The sequence below is a fragment of the Ursus arctos genome, unplaced genomic scaffold (genome assembly GCF_023065955.2).
Source record: "Ursus arctos isolate Adak ecotype North America unplaced genomic scaffold, UrsArc2.0 scaffold_14, whole genome shotgun sequence".
Classification (NCBI taxonomy): domain Eukaryota; kingdom Metazoa; phylum Chordata; class Mammalia; order Carnivora; family Ursidae; genus Ursus; species Ursus arctos.
The window spans coordinates 49,180,036-49,202,538 of record NW_026622808.1 but is presented as its reverse complement, the minus strand read 5'-3'; the positions used below and the strand labels follow the sequence as shown (position 1 = coordinate 49,202,538).

At 38.8% G+C, this 22,503-nt stretch overlaps 1 protein-coding gene across 1 annotated transcript in view; it reads right to left on the bottom strand.

The window, feature by feature from the left end:
- The window catches only part of TAFA1 (TAFA chemokine like family member 1), a 487,139-nt gene that overhangs the window by 382 nt on the left and 464,254 nt on the right, over positions 1-22,503 (bottom strand). The window contains exon 3 of the mRNA XM_026501202.2: positions 5,177-5,301. Coding sequence (XP_026356987.1) covers positions 5,177-5,301 — 125 coding nt within the window. The remainder of the gene's footprint in view (positions 1-5,176; positions 5,302-22,503) is intronic.

Here is a 22,503-nt window from a genome sequence, read left to right as displayed (position 1 = left end):
ATTATTACCAATTTTTGAACAAGAGGCCTGTGTTTTCATTTTTGCACTGGGTCCTTCAGATTATATAGTTAGTCCTGTGTCTGTTTGATGAGAATTTGAACTGAGTAGGTCATTCCACAGCCTTGTCAAGTTGGCCTGCTGTAACATGTGGAGGGGTGACATAAGTCACTGCCAAGGTTAGAACACATTTTCTCGGGAACATAGGAGACCCTTGCAGGATGAGGCCCTCTTCCTCTCAATGACACAGTACTCAAGGGCAACCACGAGCATACTCCTACCACTATTGGTGCCATTTAATATATTTGAATATGGTCCCAAAGACTCTATGTTCAAAAGGATGCATGCACAGAGAGCCCCCGGTTTGGGGCGGAAATGATGATTCTAAGAGTTGAAGGTTCTACTTTAGAGTTCTAGGACATACGCATTTTTCTTCATCATCTCTTAGTTCTTTATAGTCTTAGGAATTGAGTATTCTGAGTCCAGGGGTGGAGTCCATGAAAAGCTTTCAGGGTTGGGTGGGAACAGTAATAAAAGTTTGCTTTGAAAATTTGGTTGTGCCTGGGGCAGCACGTATGAGAAATCTTCACACATTTATTTTTTTATCCTCTCCATATGAATAACAGTTTCTTCCAAATTTTGGTTTCCTACATTCCAGTAGTGTTTATCACCTCCTGTTTCCACTGTCTTCTTCTTCATCAAAAGGAGGGGGAGAGTGACATGTACAAAACCAAACTGGAATTGCCTTTCTTTATGTCTATCGACCACGCCCACCCCCAACCTTAGGCCCTATCCTCCACCGAAGAACAGGAGATCAGTCATATCTACCATCCCATCCCCAAAACCTTAATTCACTAACTTTAGATAGAAGAGGATTAAATATATTTATTGGTTAAAGAAATGAATGAGTTCACTCTAACCCAGGGGCAATTGTGACAGCATAAATTGATTTATTTCTCCTTCCTGCAATTTCCAAATCCATCCCCCTGCACCCCCCACCTCCACCCCTCCTTCCTACCCTTCTCTCTTAAAGGTTAGTTCATGCAAAATGGTCTGGACCGCAGGATCATAAAGGCTTTTGTAACACGTCAGACCCGGTGGAATTTTGAGTGACACAGCTGAGATATGCCAAAGCCGGTACTTGACCCTTCTGTAATATGAAACGCATTGGCCGATGAGAATGGATGGAGATGTGCAAGGTCAGAGTCACCATTGGGAGGACGGGCCCAGGAGGGTGTGGACAAATGACTGCAATGGATTTGTGTAAAACATCAGTTTGACAAGATAACGGTTGTGGTTAGGTGTGCAGTCTGAGGTCTGCTAAGTCCGCCTTTTAGGGAAGGGAACTTGACTCTACACTGCGTAAATCTAACTGTTGATTTTCTCATTAGTCTGAAAGACACTAACATACTGAGTTGAAGGAAATCCAAAGTTGCTTGATACGTCCCCAGGTGTGATACCAGTTTATGTTCTATTTTAACCTGCCGATTTTTCCTTCCAAGTGACTTTGGTTTTCTCCTCATTTTATTCCCTTCCTCCTTATGTTCCCCAAACAATGAATATTCAGTTTTTACATGTGAATTATTACAGCATTGTCAAGCAACTTATTTTTTCCAGGGAGAAATCTATCTTTCTAAATTAAGGCATCATTCCTGAGTACACAGAGTATACATTTCTTCCTGAATGCACTGGATATAGCATCCCCAACTTTCTTTTTTAAAAATACATAATATGCCATATCATTTTATATATATTAAATATAAGACAATATTTGTTATAGGGAGTTAGCTCACCTGATTACGGAGATTAGCAAATCCAGAATCTACAGAGCCAATTTTCCAATTACGTCACCAACTTTCAAAAGTATGTTTTTGATATATAAGTTTAAAGAAAAGAAATAAACCCATAGGTTTCTACAACCATAGGAAAAGATCTCTTGTCGCTATCTGGATTGGTGTGTCTTGCCGCAGACTACCAACAAAGCAATTTAATGAAACAACTGAAGCTGTGGTTAAGTGGGAATAGGGTTAAAATTTAGCCTTGAGACTTCACCCAGATGTAACAGACTTCTCCCCGGGAGGGTTTCTGTCACCAGCTTTATTGTACCCCCTGCTGGATTTTGGAAAACTTCTCAGGGGTGACTATTTTCTCTCTGTAAAATGACATTCAAGAAGCTTTCTCTTTGCCTAAGGTTTATTCTCTCCAATCTCCCAAAAGGGAAGCCTGTGCCCTTCCCTCTGTAGGTTATATTATCACCTAGAACAAATTAATTTTCCCAATGTTTTCCTTCAGACTGTAGCCTATTACCCCAGCTAGTTCCCGTTCTGTGGTGTCTGGTCCTTTAAATGAAACAGTGAATTTCTACTCTCCATCCTCCTTAAAAAATGAGCATTATGAACTTTTGAATTAGATCACATTTTGAAATATCTTTTATCTACAATTCACAGACTGCTGAGAATTTTGACTTGGGATGATTATTTGGGAAGTAACTCATAATAGCAAGGTTTTTAAAAAACCTATATAAGGAAAAATGACATCTCAGGTCTCTATCTTGCAAATCTTTTCATATTGGAGTTACTTTAAAAAATTAACAGTATGAAGGAAATTCTTAATTGCCATTAACAACCTGGGCATGTTTCTTCTGTTTTTTTGGCTTTTTTTTGTTTTGTTTTGTTTTTGCTTTTATGTTTTTGTTTTTTCTTTTTTCTGAGAATACTCTCTTTGAATCATTATTACACATAAAACCAAAGAGGTGATTTTCTTTTTCTTCCTACTTTAAGAACTTGAATTTTTTTATCCTAAATATTACCTCTTAGATAAGTTAACAGAGCAATAAAAACATATGACTCATAATTAAAGCAAATCTGTCTATTATACTGTTTTAAAAGTTAAACTGCCACAGACAATATTTGAAGTACGTAGGCATATTTATACTCTGACAGGGAAAAACACATAGGGTATACTAGAAAAATTAATATAAAATCTATTTTGGAACATATCATCTAAGGACTGGCATTGGCATGCCATTTATACAGAATGGAAAGTTCCTTTATGTATCAACTGGACTTAACTGTGCCTTTGTATTTAAAAGCATGTATTTCACTGTGAATTTCTTTGTAAGGAAGTGGGGAGAAAATTAAGTCAGTAGTAGCGTCTGAGTCCTCTCAAGGTGTAAAAAAGTACAGCTTTTCCTAGTGTTTCCTTTTTCCTTCTCTAAAGACAGAGTGGAGATTTATTAGTTGAGTGATGTGTTGCTCACATGACTGGAGAGCAATCTCTTATTTTCTCACTTGAAATGGATACACACATTAGAACAGGGACATCCTGTGCTTTCAAACCAACCACATGGGCGATTTATTTCTCTTGTACACTCAACGATCTTGGTCGCATTCAGCCCACTCAGGACAGCAGCAAACACAGTGCGCTCTAGTCTATTACTATGATCAGACCTGCACTGTACTTCTGGAAGAACAGAAAATGTCTAGGAGGTATTTACAATATGTTTTAAAATACACTCTACAGAGGCCAAATCAAAGAAAGTTACACAGTCATAAAAAGTAGCATTAATATTTCTGTGCTTTATTTATATTCTGTCTTCCAAAGAGTCTCCTAGTTGCTACCCTTGGAATTTCATATACTTAAATCCTGAAATAATTTGATTTGTATTATTGTTCTTTACTGAGTTTCAGGTCTAGAGGAACCATGAGAGCAGGGCTTATGTTCAATAAAGGGAGATCAGTTATCATTTGGAAGAGGAAATGGAGGTTTGGCAGGAAATATATCAGCAACCTGCTTGAAATCATACCGGCCATGACTCAGAGTAGCTGAAAACCGACTTTTGAGGGCATTTTCAGATTGTTTGCTAGAATTAGTTTCAGGCAAAATGTAACCAAAGGGAAACCTGAAATTCACTCTCCATCAGTTAATGAAGATGGTTTCTGGAGGTAAATGTCATGAACTGGGTTCATTTTTGAATAAGCTCTCCTGAGGGGGTTTCTTTGAATTGAAATACGACAATCCATGCTGAGCATCTCAGGTGCATGAAAATGCATGCTAACGGGTTGGGGTGCTCAGGAATCTCTCCTGGCCGTGAGCCAAGGAGGTATAGCCGTTTACTGCTTATTGTGGTCAATACAGGCAACTAAATTTGATACGCAAAGAGTCTCTACTTATTTTATATATAAAAATATGTTTTATAAGGTATTATGTTTTCTGCATCACAAGGCTGCAAGTATCAGTTTTATTTCTTGAAAAGATAATGCTGAAAAGAAAGATCAACTTAAGCCTCATTATACAGGGGTGGGAATCAGAGATGCCCTTTTAAATTTGAGTCACCCTCTTGGAAGTCTACAAGTTCAACATCTTGGGATTTGTAAATGGTGGAGCTTGTTTTCAACAATACCCAATGCATTAAAATACACACACACGTTGCATGATACAGATGTGTGTAACCCTACTTGTTGTTAAAATAGTAACATAGTTCTGTAGTACATTTGAATAAATACTGTCTTAAGTGCTCTGAGCAACCCCCTCCATCCTGTCCCCTTTAGGACACCCACACTTTCCTATGATCTAGTTTCTACAGGGTCGATGGCTGGCCTAGTGGGGCCTCTCCAACCTGCCATTATAACCCCAATTCTGATGGGTTGGATGGCTTCACTATGCAGGTTGTTACATATTTTGAAGATAACTCCTTATTTTACCATAGAAGCCAAGGAATGATAATTCACATCACAAAAACCTCTCATTTCTTTAAAAGATCATCAGATAATTCTTTGAAAGACCTATAGAAAATGGCTGTACTTAAATGCAGTCGTTTTCAGCAAGCCATCTGGACGAATTGGGCAAGACTCTTATTTTATAATCTCTGTTGAGCACCATAGTTATTGGCTGAATTCTTTGAATAATTACTGTTCCTCTTCCCTTTGGCTAGGGCAACCCAGCCTTATTTATGAGCCAGTCACAGAAACACTGAACTGCTCAGTATGGAAAAGTCAAGTTCAATCTCTAACTTCTTGTTGATGGATGGACACCGATATGAATGGTTAAGAATGTTTTCTGTCAGGGAAAAGGCCTTCTTGTCTCCTGTTCAAAGCTTCTCTGGGGACTGTTTGTAGAACACAAAGGCAAACAGTACAGTTGGTAACATGCATGAGACATTTGATAGAAATAAACTTACTCTTGTGGTCTTAATTTTATTGCCTGTAGCGCACATCCATCCGGAATTATCAGGTAGTGTCTTACATTCTTCTCCCTCTAGACAAGGCTCCATCTCACACCACCATTTCCCAATCACTATGGAAGCTGCATGAAAAAAGGAAACAAGTGTGTTTGCATTCATCCAAACAACTTGGGCCCGGGTTCTGTGACCCTCTAGAAGTGTCAATTTTCTTGCAAGCACGTTAGTTTCTCTTTACGCTTCAATGACTGGCTAAGAATTCTCTCTGAAGAAGAGTAATATTTTCATGTATCAGTCTTACATTGCAAATATAATTTTATGCTGACTGGTTTGATCAAGCAACGTTTTGTCAAGAATCTCCTCAGACGATGAAGGGTGAAAACATATGGATTGGGGAGGCATACATTTTGGAGGAAACTTTGTTAGTTTTCACAAACCAAGGACCTGTACTATTTCTTTTCAGGGAAGGGGACAAAAGTGTTAACTACTCTTCAGAATGACAGAGCTATTCCTTCAGAAAGGCCAGTTTATCCACCCCGCATTAGGGTTTATCCCACAGGCTAATGCCTTTGAGAAAAAAAACAAAAATGACTGAAAGTATAAAAGAAAACCTGTAAAATAAAAACTAAGAGTAATAATAAATAAAAGTATTTGTTTACAATCAAAGGTATATTTGATGTGAGCTGAGTTTCCTTTTGACGTTTGGTATGATGTGGATGGAACTTTCAAAAGTTAAGCCTCTGATAAAAAAAAGTCCCGCTTTTCAGGGTGAAATCAAAGATGACCACAATAGGAAGCTGGCAGTGAATTTAGTAGATGTATTTATAGAACAGATTTGTTTTTGTTTTTGTTTTGATAATAGGATTTTATAAAATAGTGACTGGATACACTCCACACAAATCCAGAAGCTCCACATCTTCCTTAATGCCTTAATGATTGAAGGATTATTTCTGCCATCCAAAATGCTCAAAATGTCTGCCAGTGTCTCTTTCCGGCACTTTCCGATTGGCTGTTTGCACACTGGACTGAGACCCTAGTTCGGTAGATACTCACCCCTCAGCCTCTTATCCCCCAAAAAAGAAGAGTCCCCACCATGATGCTTCCTCCTCACAATGACAAAGAGGTCAGAGGACATCTGTTAACCTCACAGAGGGTTCGTATTAAAACAGAATGGAGTCACACTTCCCCCTCCCCAAAGTGAAGGAGGAGCACGTTGAAATTCTCCACCCATCCGTCATGAGGCGTTCTGTGGAGGGATTACATTGCCAATTTAGAAGCAGAATGGTTTAAACATCCGGCCATCTGCCTGCATTCAAGTTTTCCTCTTTCTGTGCTTCCCTGACTTCAGATTTTCCCACCTTTGGAATCTAGTGTATGGATTGCAAATTTTGATGTTACATGCAAAATCATGTCTACTCTATTATCCAGTCAATTTAAGGAATTTTCCAAGGGTAATTTTGCCTCTGTTTGATTCATACCTTATGTGCAGACGAGACTAAATGACATAAAATGCATCCCCATTGGAATATAGCATGCAAGTATAGCAAGTAAAATCTCGTAAATAGGCTATCCGTGTGTAAGACAATGTGATATTTTGCTAAAACATGGAGTAGTAACAGAAGACACAAATGCTCCACAGGGTATAAAATGATTATGAGAGTTAAGGTTTTTTTTTTTTTTTTTCTTTTCTCTTTTCTTTTTTAAGATTATTTATTTATCTGAGAGAGCAGGGAGAGAGGGAGAGAGAGAGGGAGAGCACAAGTGCACAAGTGTAAGTGGGGGAGGGGCAGAGGGAGAGAATCTCAAGCCCACCCTGCTGAGCATGGAGCCTGATGTGGGGCTTGATCTCACAACCCATGAGACCATGACCTGAGCCACAGCCAAGAGTCAGACACTTCACTGACTGAGCCATCCAGGTGCCCCAGAAGTGTTCTTCTTTTCAATAGCAGGGCTGCGTATGAGGATGCGGAATAGGGCTGGATTCCAGTCATAGGTAAAAGAGACCTTATTTATGTGAATTAATAGGTGACAGTAGTAAATAAGAGACGTGTGTGTTTTGGCAGCAAGAAAAACACATGTAGTGGTGAAAGGGGACAAAAAGAAATTGCAAGGCTTCCGGTGATATAGATAAAAGTCCGGGTTTGGCCGTGTTTATTGAGAGCCCACAGTCTGGAACTTCCTTTCGGCCAGCACTCAGTCAGCAACAGGCTGGTGACATTTGCCACGCTTGTCCCCTGAAATCCCACCTAATATCTCACTATGGCTGCCCTGAATTGACACCGAGAATGGAAATGCTGTGATCTTAGCTCTGAGGGGAAACTGCCTTTCCTGACAGTCTCCCATTTAGCGGTTGTGCCTTTTTTCCCACAGAGGGACACAAATGACGAACAACTGCCAGTAAGGTCAGCTCGAGCGTCTTTACTTCCTTCGAAAGGACGCTGTGCCCTCTTCCTCTGGCTGCTCTCTGCCCTCTCAGAGCTGACCCACTTTGCTGCAAGCCAACAAAGCAGTTTCTCTTTCTCTTAAGTGTTAATATCTTCTAAATGAAAATGCAGACAATAGGAAAAAGAAGGCATCTCCAAACCCACAGATCACCTTTAGTTCCAGGTAGTAAAGGTCCACTGGCTCACAGGGAAAAACGAAAGGCTTTCTAAGAATAAAAACGTCCCCAGACACACCTATAATCTCTAAAATTCGTATTACCCTTGCTTCTCCTAAATAGAGCTTGATGCTTTGATGTTACTCTCTGGTTTATTAGAATCTACTTCATTCTCCTGGTGTTGCTTTTCTAAAGATGCTATTAGACTGATTTTGCTTCTGATTCATGCATTACACAGTCATTTTAATGTATGTCACTTCATGTCCTAGGTCAAACTACAGTGTTTTTTCCTAATTTTTTTCCATATACTCATATTTCCTGCAGTAACTTTAAGAAAATTCAGAGAGGATTTATAAATTGCTCCCTCTTCGTCCATCCTGGAAGCTACCTAAAACCTTCAGATTATTGAAAGAGGAATGATTGATTAAACACAGTATGCTAATATGAATGTTACTTAACTGTTTTTATAATTTTTCCGATGGCGACATTTATAATAAGAAGAATGTAAACACAAGTAATTCTAAATATCTTGAATTATAATGGTCAGTGCAGTAATAAAAATGACAACTGACATCTTTGATGGCCTCTTCTGTGTTTCTGTGTTAGGTACTTTAAACGTATTAATCTTCACAGCAACCCTAAAGGTGGGTATTATTTTGAACCTATTGTATGGATGAAAAAACTGAAGGCCAGAGGGGTTAAATAACTTTGCCATGCTTAACAGGAAGGAAGTGTAGGTATTAACACTAAAACGCAGGCCTGCTTAATGATAAAATCTATTTTTGCATCATAATAGTGCAGACGTATTCTAGTTTGTGTTCAGGATTCACAGAACTCTTCAAAAGCATTTACTGACTGCTGAGTGAATGAATGGATTCTCTCTGGTGTATGATTATCGAAAATAAATTTCACACAAACAAAACACTTGAGGAAAACATAAAACATTTAGTTTCTTATAAAATTAAGTTAACATAAAAAAACTATTTTGGGTAAGAGCCAGTTTATATCACTCTTGTTTCTTGAAGACTGAGCTACGTGTTGCTTGATTTTACTACTTCTAGTGTTTTAGTAGAAAGTCCCAGTAGTGAACAATTTTTGCAGCCACAAGAAATCTGTGAGGTAGAGGACTTTTTATCCCCTAGAAGAACTGAGTTAGTTAAACATCAGCTACAAAAACCAACTCTTTCTTATCTCTGGTGATTATGAAAGAGGCTCCCTTTTAACCCCGGGGTTCTGGAATTTGCTCTACGAATGTGCCATATTCAGGAAAATATCTGATCTTCAACTTTTTTAAGAACGTTCATCTTTCCTTGAGAGATTCTTAAAATCACTAAAGCTACTTTAATCATGAGTTTTGATTTGGCCCTTATACCAGGTCATGTTGCTACAGAGCAAAAGAGAGACTGTCAAAGGAGAATCAATCCATCTTTCAGTGATAAAAATTAAATAGACCAGAAGTTCTTTTTTTTGTTGTTATTATTGTTCACTTTGAGGCATTTTCCCATGTAAAGAGAACAAAGTACTGATAAACAACGGACTTAATAAATACAGCAAATATGCATTATTTTGTTGAAGAGTTGCAGTCCCTGTTTATCATTTCATTAGACAATATTTGGGTCTCAACTCAGTAAATGTTCTTTGAGTACTTTCTGGAGTCAAAGGACTACCTGATTTAGTGAGATGGACAAATTAAAGAACATGACATAGTCTCTGCCCTGAGAGCTTACAGTTTAGCTCAGAGTTTCTCAATATGGGCACAACTGGCATTTTGGCATGAATTACTCTAAGGGGTTATAAATGAGCAAAGTGCTCCCTTGGCAGTAAGTACGTTATTGTGCTGGAAGAGGAGGCTCGCACTGGGGAATGGGAAGAGAAAATAGATTGTGGAAGTTCTTGAAAGCATGAAGCTCAGGCTTTTTTCCCTCCGCCTTAAAGGAATGGTAAGTCACAGAATATTCCAGATTCTGTATGCAAAGGGAAGACACGATTAATGGGGTGGTTGGGAAAGAAGGATTTGTCAGCGATGCACGAGATGGTAGAAGGAAGAAGCAAGCAGCTGAACTCTTACGTAAGCATGGCTGTATTCACACAGAAGGGATAGGTCTTGATTTCGTTGCCTACTGCAGAATTGTGAAGAAGGGCAGAGCTGAAAGCGATGTTAGGAACAACTGAGGAAACCATATGGCCAATAACTCAACTATATCAACTATAACCCTAACTACAATGGACTGGAATTATTAGCTCATATACCTGCCTATTCACCAGGCAACATGCTTCTGGAGTGCAGGGATCCTACTGCATTTATCTTTGAACGGCACAGAGTAACTCAAGACAGGTTTAGAATTTATGAATGAGTGAAAAAAAAAAAAGAAATAGAGGGGAAAAAATCTTGCTTATATCAAAGGACTGGGAGAATTTCATGAGAAAGTGCGTTCAAAGCACTTAGCAGAGTGTCTGGCATTCAATAGATGTTCAATAAATATTAGCTATTATTATCATCGGCGTCATCATTTTTCTTACTCTAAAGAATAAAATCACTCCAAAACAGAAAAGGCAATTCTTCGCAAAGTGAGAGAGTGAACCATTGTGCTTCAATATTATGCCAAACTCTCAGCTTGCTTCTATGACTTATGAGAGTTTGAGCATAAATTAAATGGCCGAACATGTGATTTCATTCATGTTCCCAGAAGTAGTTATAAGTACATCAATCAAGACAAATTTTCAGGCTCATATTTGTGCAACCTGTCATGCAGTTTAGGCAACGGCTGGAACTCCATGAGAGGACTGGGACAGCTCTCCTGCCTTCCTTGAGGCAGGTTGCTGGAACAGCTCTTCCAATGCTCTTCTTCGAAGGGCCTGTCTGTGTTATTGTCTTTATCAAAGTAAACAGAAAGCTAAAGGCATCGAATACTGTGGCCTGCAATCTTTCCAAACTCCCTCTTTCCTGTGAGCCCACATTTAAGGATAGGATCCAGGGTGGAGAAGCATTATGTAATGGTTAAGCTCTAAACTCTTGAATATAGAACAGAGAAACCTGGATTTGAATCTTAAACCCACTACTCACTGGTAGTATGGCTTTGGAAAGTTGCTTAGGTCAAGTCTAAAATTCTTTTTTTTTTTTTAAAGATTTTATTTATTTATTTGACAGATAGAGACAGCCAGCGAGAGAGGGAACACAAGCAGGGGGAGTGGGAGAGGAAGAAGCAGGCTCATAGCGGAGGAGCCTGATGTGGGGCTTGATCCCAGATCGCCGGGATCACGCCTTGAGCCGAAGGCAGACGCTTAACCACTGTGCCACCCAGGCTCCCCAAGTCTAAAATTCTTGAGTTATAACTGCAGTTAATAGAAATCAAACTGGTTATAGTAAATTTTAGATGAGATCAACATCTTAGTGTCATACATAATAAACTTTATACTCAACGTGTGGCAGTTATTCTGTTATTTGTCCGTGTGTCCTCTCTCCAGCTATGTATGCATCCATCCAATTATCTGTGTAGAGAGTTAATGCCTTATCTTTAATGCAAGCTTATACTAATTGTGGGATGCATATATTCAGTTTTTGCTAATTAGACCATATTTATTTGTAGGGTCTACAATATATTTCAGAGACATAAATGGTATTATTGATGTGATTAATTAGTATTGCTTTCTTTTTACAAATTCTATTCCAGTGCTTTTCAAACCGGGGCAATTTTATCTTCCTTCAAGGTATTTGAAGACAAAAGTTATCTTTTATCTGTTCAAAAGTTATTCATTAACTGCTGTTAATGACATAAATAAATATAAAACAGACACAGTTCCTACCCTAAAGTGGCTTATAATCTATTGTGGGAGATATGCACTAATTGTAATGATGTGATAATACATACGGACAAATTACGTAAAGGATACTGGGGAAACAAATGAGTGGATCTGCCTTGGATTGTCAGAGTGATGGCAGTAAGAAGAGCCCTCATTAAACATAGGGGTGCTTATATCTTTTCAAACTAGTCTTTTCATTTTCTTTAGGTAAATACCCAGTAGTGGGGTTACTGAATCATATGATATTTCTATTTTTAATTTTTTTGAGGAATCTCCATACTCTTTTCCACAGTGGCTGCACCAATTTACATTCCCACCAAAAATGCATGATGGTTCACTTTTCTCCACATTCTTACCAACACTTGTTATTTCTTGTGTGTATGTGTGTGTGTGTGTGTGTGTGTGTGATTTTTTAAACCATTCTGACGGCGGGTGTGCAGTGATATCTCATTGTGGTTTTGATGTGCATTTCCCTGATGATGAGTGATGTTGAGCATCTTTTCATGTGTCTGTTGGCCATCTGTATGTCTTTTTTGGAAAAATGTCTATTCAGGTCCTCTGCCCATTTTTAAATTGGATTGTTTGTTTTCCTGGTGTTGAGTTGTATACGTTTTAAATATATTTTGGACATTAATCTTTTATCAGATTTTCACTTGCAAATATCTTCTCTCATTTAGTAGCTGGCCTTTTTGTTTTGCTGGCGGCATCATCACTTGCAATAGCCAAGATATGGAAGCAACAGAAGTGTCCGTCAATAGATGAATGAATAAAGAAGATGTGGTATGCACATGTGCACACACACACACGCACACACACACGCACTGGAATATTACACAGCCACAAAAGAGTAAGATCTTGACATGTGCAACAACATACATGGACCTAGAGGGTATTACGCTAAGTGAAAGAAGTCAGACTAAGAAAGATAAATACCATATGATTTTACTCATGTGTGACATCTAAAAAACAAAACAACTGAATAAAAAAAGAACAACAAAAAAGACAGAATCAGACCTATACCTACAGAAAAACTGATGGTTGCCAGATGGAAGGGAGGTGGGAATGGGCAAAATGGGTGAAGGGGAGTGGGAGATACAGGCTAACAGTTACGGAATCAGTGTTCTGGGAATAAAAGACAAGGCATAGGGAATACAGTCAATGATAGCAATGTAAGATGACGAATGGCAGCTACACTCGTGGTGAGTATAACATGAAGTGTACAGAAGTTGAATCGCTATGCTGTACACTTAAGACTAATGTAACATTGTGAGTCAACTACACTCAAAAAATAAAAGTCTTCATTGCAGAGGTAATTTTATAACTGAGTAATCAACAAAATTGTTTCCATAGTGAAGCAAATAAGTATACGTATTATGAGGCAGAAGTCTAACTTCACATGAAATTTAAGATAAAACACAAGACATAAATCTTTCACTTGTCTGCTGTTCCAAGCTGTCTTATCAGAATGCAGGGGTATAGTTTCTACCGCTTTGAAAAAAGCTGTCTGCTCTGGTGACAGGGAATATTCAGAGACTTTTTATCAACTCAAGGGAGTGCTCCTAACTCCTGACAATACTAATATTCTTCTTTGAGCGCTCTACACCAAGGCTGGAGTCCCTGGCTTATCGTAAACTTTCAATACATGATAACTCTGTCCTTGTGCCCACTTATAAATTAAACACTGCATGTTAGTCTTGCTTTCACTAAATCAGTGGTTTTATTTTAGAATTAAATTCAACTGTATTTTTTCATTTGTTTGTATACATCATTTTAAATATATGTTTAAGAAGAAACACAAAGAATCATGATTATTAAATAAATTTTCTATTGAACATTCCTGTATTCTCAAATTTAACATTCTGTGATTAAAACATTTAAGAGCAACCCCAAAGTTTATTGTAGCATGTGATTTGTAATTTTTTGAGACCCATGCATTCTGATGTTCTTGTTTTTGCCAACCATAGAAACCTTTGTTTTTCCCCCTTAATTTTAAAAGTAACATATATTCTTTTCTAAAATTCAAAGCATACAGATAATTAGCAAAAGGAAAGTAAACATAATCACATTAAGCAGAAGCAGACCGCTACATTTGGCTATGGATTTTCCAGACTTTTTCTCTGATTATTCTTGACACAGCATCCAGAGTGATCTTTTGAAATGCAAATCAGTTCATATCATTCCCCTGCTTAAAACTCTCCACGGGTGCCCGCACACGGACTAAATTCTATACGCCTTATTCTAGCCTTCAAAGATCCAGATTCCCTGCCTCCTCCCAGGTGTCCTGCATGTTTTTCTACCTGCCCCACCTCCACCCGCCACTCTGGGTCCATCTCTCTACTCGTCTAGCTCTTCTGCAAACATGTAAATCTCTCTTCTGGTCTGGCTCACCATGCTCATTCCAGAATTGACATCAGCTGAGCCTCAATTCAACTGTTTTGCTTTGTTTTGTTCTAGAGTGGCCTCTCTTGATAATTTATCAAAAATAATCCATACCCACCTGACCTTGACACTTTCCCCTTATAGCCTGCTTTGATTTTCCTCATAGTATGTGCTACTTCCTGAATTCACACAACATTTTCAGTTTATGTGGATATTTGTCCTTTCCGCCCATTTGGCTGTAAGTTCCATGAGGGTGTGGACTTTACATTCCCAAGTGGCTAGAAGGGTGCTGTCATATAGCACCTCATCAATACATGTATTTTTAAACGGTTGAAAAAATGTATACAGCAACATATACAATTTTTTTAAATAAAAGTAAGATCATTCCACCCATACCGTCTATTATCCTTTAAAATCTAACCATGGAATCATAAATATTTTTCCATGTCTCTAAATAAATGAAATGTATCATTATTTTAAGGCCTACGTCACATCTCTTATTAAGGTGCACCTTATTTAACCAATCCCTTAGTGTTGGAAATTTGTCTTCTTTGTGGCTGGTTGCCTGTTATTAGTAAGAATGCTTATATTAACACCCTTGCACATATACCGTTGCAAATGTATTTAATTATTTCCCCAGGGTAAATTCCAAAAAGTGGTATTTCTGAGTCAAAAGGTAAAAAAAAAAAAAAAAAAAAAGTTTAGCATTTGTGATATATAAACTGTCAAGAAATTGTACTAACACTGGGGCGCCTGGGTGGCACAGCGGTTAAGCGTCTGCCTTCGGCTCAGGGCGTGATCCCGGCGTTATGGGATCGAGCCCCACATCAGGCTCCTCCGCTATGAGCCTGCTTCTTCCTCTCCCACTCCCCCTGCTTGTGTTCCCTCTCTCGCTGGCTGTCTCTATCTCTGTTGAATAAATAAATAAAATCTTTAAAAAAAAAAAATTGTACTAACACTATTTCTCACCAGAATACCCATTTCTCTGCACAGCTTCAAAAATACTGGCTAGCATTCTTAATGATTTCAGGGAAGCATGGATTTTGTTTGTCTTTGGGGGGTACAGAAACGTGTTCTTAGCCAGCTAGGGAACCCAGCCCACTCTCCGTCTTCACATTCCATGCTGACTCTCTATGGGGTAGACCTAACATAGTAAAACAACAACAGTGACAGCAAAACCTCAATTTCTTTGTGAATAATTCCTCCTTGAGGAAATCTAACCAAGAGGGCTGTAACACCTGAGGAGAGAATCATGAGGTCAAACAGAGTGAAGGCTCTAAGCCAAAACAAAAACAAGGACCAAAAGAATATTACATTCCTTAGTGTAAATTGATATTTCTTGGAAGTCCCTGCTGAATGGATGTACTTATTTCACACATACACCATAGGTTTAGCAAACTCAGCATTGAGAATCTTGCTATTTCAGAATAAAACATGCATTTGTGTTTGTCCCTTTGAAACTTCTATTTGGTCCATTTACATCCATGGTAACAGAATGGGGAGGGGGGCTGTTACCTGGATGTGGGTATAGAGAACTCCAAAATCTCTATATTTTAAATCGAAGGGAAAATCAGATTAAAAAAAGATATTTATAAGCAACTTTTTGAATAAAGATTTATTTATTTATTTATTTAGAGAGAGAGTGGGGTGGGAGGGGTGGGAGGGACAGAAGGAGAGGGAGAGGGAGTCTCGAGCAGACTCTGTGCTGAGCACAGAGCCCGATGTGGGGCTCAGTCTCACAACCCTGAGATCACGACCTGAGTGGAAAACAAAAGTTGGACGTTCGACCTACTACGCCACCCAGGCGCCCCTTATAAACAACATTTAAGCCACATGCATATGTATATATCTTTTGAGTGCTAGCTCTCTGTGTTCTTACAACTTAGGAATGGCTCACTGGAGGAATATATTTGTAAACAACTCTTTTCCCAATTTGAAAAAGTACTTTGTGAGGTTGTTATTAAATTCTATAATATAGTTTTTGCTAAAATTGCTACAGATTTACCATAATCAAATAATGTCAGTTAAGTACATTTTCTTCTTTTCATATGTAAAGTAATCACTTACTGTTATTGATACATTAAAATATCACTTTTGGTTGATTCTACTTTGCAACTACTCCCAAATATTAAATTATTCCCAGAAAATTCTTGGCATCAAGCTCCTTTGCAAAACTAGGGCTTGAAATCTTGGCAGTAATGGGAAAGTTGTACACTGATTGTAAGATCTTTCATTTTAATCTTGTTCCCACTAGAGAAGATGGATATAAATAAAATTTAAATAGAAAACACATTTCAGATGCCAACAGTGAAAGAGACTTTGTCAGCCTAATGAAAAGGTATCAATTTTCTCTACTTTATTCAATAAATTGTGAGTCATTTTCTAAATGGATTAGATTAAAGGAAAGTTCAAACTCCCAGTGAGATGCTCTTGGCACTGATGGAGACTTTAGACAGGAGAGAAAGAACAGGGCACATAAAACCTCTTAGGCCTCTTCAGATCTATAAAATTGATAGCAAGTAGGAGAGAGGTGTCTCTAACCCTGAACTCACCTATTGCCTGAGAAGCCAAATCCTGGGGAATTGAACAAGACACACTGTTTCTCTTATTTTATTAGGATGTCATGGTGGCTGAGTAAATTACAACTGAGAGCATGGAAATCTTGGGAGGGGTGAGTCCTGGATGAAAAGCCTGTGGCTTTCAATGCTTTATATGCCTGTCTCATAGATGTATGATAAAAAAAGAGAACATTATGTTATAATGCGATTATGCTCACACAGCCTCTGTGGGAGACTTTGATACCTTCAGGTTTATTATAATTAATTTAACTTCAGAAAACATAACCTAACTTTCATGTGAGGACGAAATGTGTAAACCTTGATCATGGAACACTCTTGGATCTAATCTGATTCATGTATTTGAAATGGCAAAATAATTTGATAACTGGTTATTTTTGTAATTTGGAAGAACGGCCCCAAACCTCTTTAGCGTATACGTTCTTTTGCCAGATCCTTGAGAAGTGGAAAATAACGCAATCAACTGTTTTATTTTCCACTAGAGAACACCACACAACTAGCATGGCTATTTTTGTGGAAATGCCTGAATGGTTTGGAAGAGTTTACTTTTCCTTATCAGAAAATATTTATAGACTATCTGCTCTATGCTTAGCACCACTTACTATAGGCAGTCTGAGTTACACAAAAGCATGCCAGAGTTTTCACATGAGTTTTAAAGTAGAAGAGGAAATACGAAATGTTATAAGGTCCTCATTTCTAAATATTTACTTTCAGTAATATCAAACACTTAGAAGCTGTGTCCAAGATGGCAGCATAGGAAGACCCTGAGCTCACCTCGTCCCATGGGTACACCAAATCTGTACCTAAATATAGAGCAATTAGGAACAGTTTCCGCACAACAAACGATAGGGGGACCGCATAAAGAAGGGTAGGGTAGACGGATAAGTGGTAATGATGGGAATGCCGCCCCAGTGTGATGATCTGCAGCAGGAAAGGTTATCACTGACAGGCCGGTGCACCAACTTGCCTATCCTGGGACACAGGGAAAACCAAAACAAAATAGTACCTTAAAGGCAAACTAGACTATAAGTGAAGGGAATCCATTTACTAACCTTAGATTGCTAAAAAGTGGGAACTGCTAAAACTCTTTCAGGAGGGGGAGGCACTAGCAAGCTCCATTTCCTACATTTCCCCCCTGCCTTGATAGCAGGGGTCTTGGCACCCTAGCCAGCCTTCTAGGGCAACCCATGCGCCCAGCTCACCCTAGCAGCAGCCATTCCACCAAGGTGGCACTGATGTGGTGAGTCCCAGGAATCCCCTGACCCACCCCTGTTCTGGCTCCAAATGTCCCACCAAAGTGGCTCTGTTGTAACATGCCCCAGGACCCTGTGCATGCCCGCAACAACTGAGGCTCTCTCAGCAGTGTGGCCCTGGTGTGGTGCACCTTGGGACTTCCCTGGCCCACACCAGCTCCAGCTCCAGCAGGTCTATCAAAGCCGCCAGCACATGCAGTCTACATAGGGGATGTTCCCACACAAGGCGATTCCCTCCAGACAGGGAGAGGTAGTGGTTCCGCCTAATTCATAGGAACAAATACAACAAGCCAAACAAGACGATGAGACAGAGAAGTATGTTTCCAATGAAAGAACAAGACAGAACTCCAGAAGAAAACCATAATGAAACAGAGCTAAATAATTTACCTGCTAGACAGCGCGAAGTGATAGTCACAAAGATGCTCACTGAACTCTCCAAAGAAGGGGCACAGCGAGAACTTCAACACGGTGTTAAAAAGTATGACAGAGCCAGTCAGATTTGAAGAATACAATAACCGAAATAAAAAATACACTAGGGAGAATCAATAGCAGATTAGGTGACACAGAAAAGTAGATCAGCAATCTGGAAAACAGGGCAATGAAAATCATCCCACCAGAAGAGCGAAAAGAAAAAAGTTTTAAAAAATGGAGTTAGTTTAAGAAACATCTGGGAAAACAACAGGGGTATTAACATCCACTTTATAGGGCCCCCAAAGGAAAACAGAAAGGGGACAGAAACCTTATTTGAAGAAATAATGGCTGAAATTTTTCTATCCTGGGAAAGGAAACAGAGATCTAGCTTCAAGAAGTACAGAGTTCCAAACAAGAAAACCCAAAGAGATCCACATCAAGACACATTATAATAAAAACGACGGAAGTTAAAGAGAAAGAATCTTAGAGACAACAAGAGTAAAACAAATAGTCACATACAAGGGAAAGCCCATAAGACTATCAGCTGACTTTTCAGCAGAAATTTGCAGGCCAGAAGAGACTGGCATTGAACATTTAGTGCTGAAAGGGAAAAACTTAGAACTGAGAATATTACCTGGCAAAGAATACTACCATGGTCATGGATGGGAAGAATTAATATAGCTAAGAGGTCCACACCGAACAAAGCATTCTACAGATTTAATGCTATCCCCATCAAAATACCAGAGGCATTTTTCACAAAGACTCTTAAACTTTGTGTGGAACCACAAAAAGTCCAGAATAGCCAAAGTCATCTTGAGAAAGAAAAACACAGCTGGAGGCATCATGCACCCGGATTTCAAACTATACTACAAAGTGATCGTAGTCAACACAGCATGGTACTAGCATGCAAACAGGTGCACAGGTCAGTAGAATAGAATAGAGAACCCATACATAAACTCACAAATATATGGTCAATTGATCTATGACAAATGAGGCGAGGATACACAATGGAGAAAAGGCAGTGTCTTCAACAAATGGTGTTGAGAAAACTGGAAAGCTACATGAAAAAGAATGAAACTGGACCCCCATCTTATACCATACATGAAAATAATTCAAAAGGGTTTCAAGCCTTGAATGTAAGACCTAAAACCATAAAACTTATGGAAGATAACAGGCAGTAAATCCTTTGACAGGATTCTGAGCAAATAATTTTTTGGATCAGTCTCCTCAGGCAAGGACAACACAAGCTAAAATAAACAAATGGGATTACATTGGACTAAAAAGCTCTTGCATGGTAAGGAAAACCATCAACAAAACAAAAAGGTAACCTACTGAATGGGAGAAGATATTTGCAAGTTATACATCTTAGTAGGGGTTAATATCCATAATACATAAAGAATGTACAAAACCTAATATCAAAAAAAAAAAAATCCACAAAAACCCAATTGAAAAATGGGCAGAGGGCTTCCAAAGAAGACTACAGATAGCCAACAGGCACATGAAAGGATGCCCAACATCATTAATCATCAGGGAAATGCAAATCAAAACCATAGTGAGATATCACCTTATGCCAGTAAGAATGGCTAGTTTCAGAAGACAAGAAATAACAAGTATTGGTGAGGATCTGGAGAAAAAGTCCCCTAATGTACTGTTGGTGGGAATGTAAATTGGTGCAGCCATTATGGAAAACAGTATGGAGATTCCTCAAAAAATTAAAAATTAGAACTACCATACGATTCTGCAATTCTACTTCTGGGGGTTTATCCAAAAAGAAAAAAAGAAAACACCAGTTTGAACAGAGATATGCACCTGTATGTTCATTGCAGCAGTTAACAAGAACGAAGGCGTAAAAGCAACTTAAATGTCCATTGATAGATAAATGAATAAAGACGTGGTAAATATACTATGGAATATTACTTAGTCATAAAAAGGAATGAAGTCTTGCCATTGACAATTACATGGGTGGACATAGAGGCTACTATGCTAGGGGAAATATGTCAGATAGAGAAAGGAATACTGTATGCTTTCACTTATATCTAACATCTAAAAAACAGAATAAGCCGACCAACAACACAGAACAGAAACAGACTCCTAGAAATAGGAAACACATTGCTCGTCAAGGGGAGTGGGGGGGGGGGGAGGTGCAAAATGGGTAAAGGGAATGAAATGGTATAAACTTCTAGTTATAGAATAAATAAGTCATAGGGATGCAATGTACAGCATAGGAAATATAGTCAGTAATATTGTCACAACTCTGTACGGTGACAGATGGTCACTAGACTTAATTACGGGAATCATTTTATAATGTAAGAATATCAAATCACTATGATGTATCTGAATCCAATAAGGTGTTGTATGTCAATTATATCGTGATAAAAAAAAAATCAGACACTTTGTTTGAAACAACCAGAAGAAGCTTTTAGAAACTGCCAACATACTGGGAAAAGAAAACTCACAATACTGGTCCTTCACAATTTGTTTTGTTCATGTGAATGATAGCATCAGGAAAGCTGGAAAATCAAAGGGAACCAGTAATACAAATACAACAATGTTTCAGGTGCAGTGATGTGCAAAAAGTTCAGAATTAAAGTTGTACCGCCTTGAGCCACACATCCCCTCCTCCTCTGACCTGAAAAGCTGTAGGGTGAGCTAAGCTGGGAGTAGGACGGAATGCGAACCCAAAGTTCAATCTGAAGGCTGAGAGTCTGAAACAGAGGTGGGGATGGTTGTATTGGTTGTGGTGGTTTGAAAATCCCAATGTAATAGCAATCGTGATTTAGTAATGCTGACTCATTTGTAATTTTCGTATTAATCATCTCTTTATGTCAGGTGATGCTAATATCTACTTTTCTGGTTGTAGAAAGGGCCAAAGAATCTTCTCTCTTCGTGCAGTCCTTTGCGACATGTTGTCACCTCTCCTCCCGTCAAGGGCAGGGTAGGGAGGGTGAGGGTGGAGTGGGGGGCTGGGTGTAATAGGGGATGGGGATTAAGGAGGGCACTTGTGATGTATGGGATTGTTGAATCACTACGACATCATGCACAGGAAAATAATGTAACGTTGTATGTTAACTAACTGGAATTTGAATAAAAACTTTTTAAAAAAAGAAGGGGAGGCTATTTCCCCAGCCCTTCTTTTCTTTTTAATTTAAATTCATTTAATTAACGTATAGTGTATTATTAGTTTCAGAGATAGAGTTTAGTCATTCATCAGTTGCATACAACACCCAGTGCTCACTACATCAAGTGCCCTCCTTAATGCCCATCACCCAGTAACCCCCCCCCCCCACCTCTCTTCCAGCAATCCTCAGTTTGTTTCCATAGTTAAGAGTCTCTTAAGCTTTTTCCCCAGGCCTTCTATCTGGGTTTGGTCATTTGATTTGTTTGACCAATTAGAGATGAGCCAACATGACAAAAGAAGAGGCTTGAAAGTGCTTGTGCTTGGGGCTTGCTGCTCTTTGGAACCCCCTGCTGACCATAATGGAAGGTCACATGGAGTAGAGAGTTACTATTCCACCTGAGGCCTTCCTGGATTAATTAACCTGCTAACCATCAGACATACGACTGAGGTCATCCTTGACTCTAGCTCCACAAGGTCACTGCTGACGGGTCTTCAATCCTCCCACTTCCTGTCTTGAATTCTTACATGACAGTTGCAACTTCAGTGGCTATCATACCAGGAAAACTACTGTAATGCTGGTACTTATGTCATCAATGACCCAATATCACCAACCAGTGCCTCTGGATTTCTTGTTATACAAGAAAAATTAATGCATTATTATTCAAGCTACTCCAATTGGGCATCTATTACTTGCTACCTAACACAATCCTAAGTAACACTGAAGGTTTTCAATAAATATTTTTGGACTGAATGAATGAATGAATGAATGAATGAATCTGGTAGTTTCTTTGTACCAAAGCCAGATCATTGCCATTTCTATTGACATAGTACTAGATATTCACAACAGCTGAATGATTTCTTTTGGGGGGGCATTAAAATTCAGAAATTTGATTGACCTATAGACAATCCTGAGAGTGGCTTTCTGTCCTCATTATGTGTCTCCCTATTTTGCATGTACAATCACATCATCCTTCACAACGCACCAGATGCTGAAGATAGAGAGTTGGCATAGCTCTATGTAAATTAGGCACTTTCCCAGAGCACTTCAGTGTCAGTGGCAATGTGGAGTTTTCTTAATTACAATCCAGATACGCTCACAATGGAGTAATACTAACTATTATGGTCTAGAGAAGCTACATTCAATTTTACTAAACTATTAAGATTCATTTAGCTGTCTCTGCTACGATTTG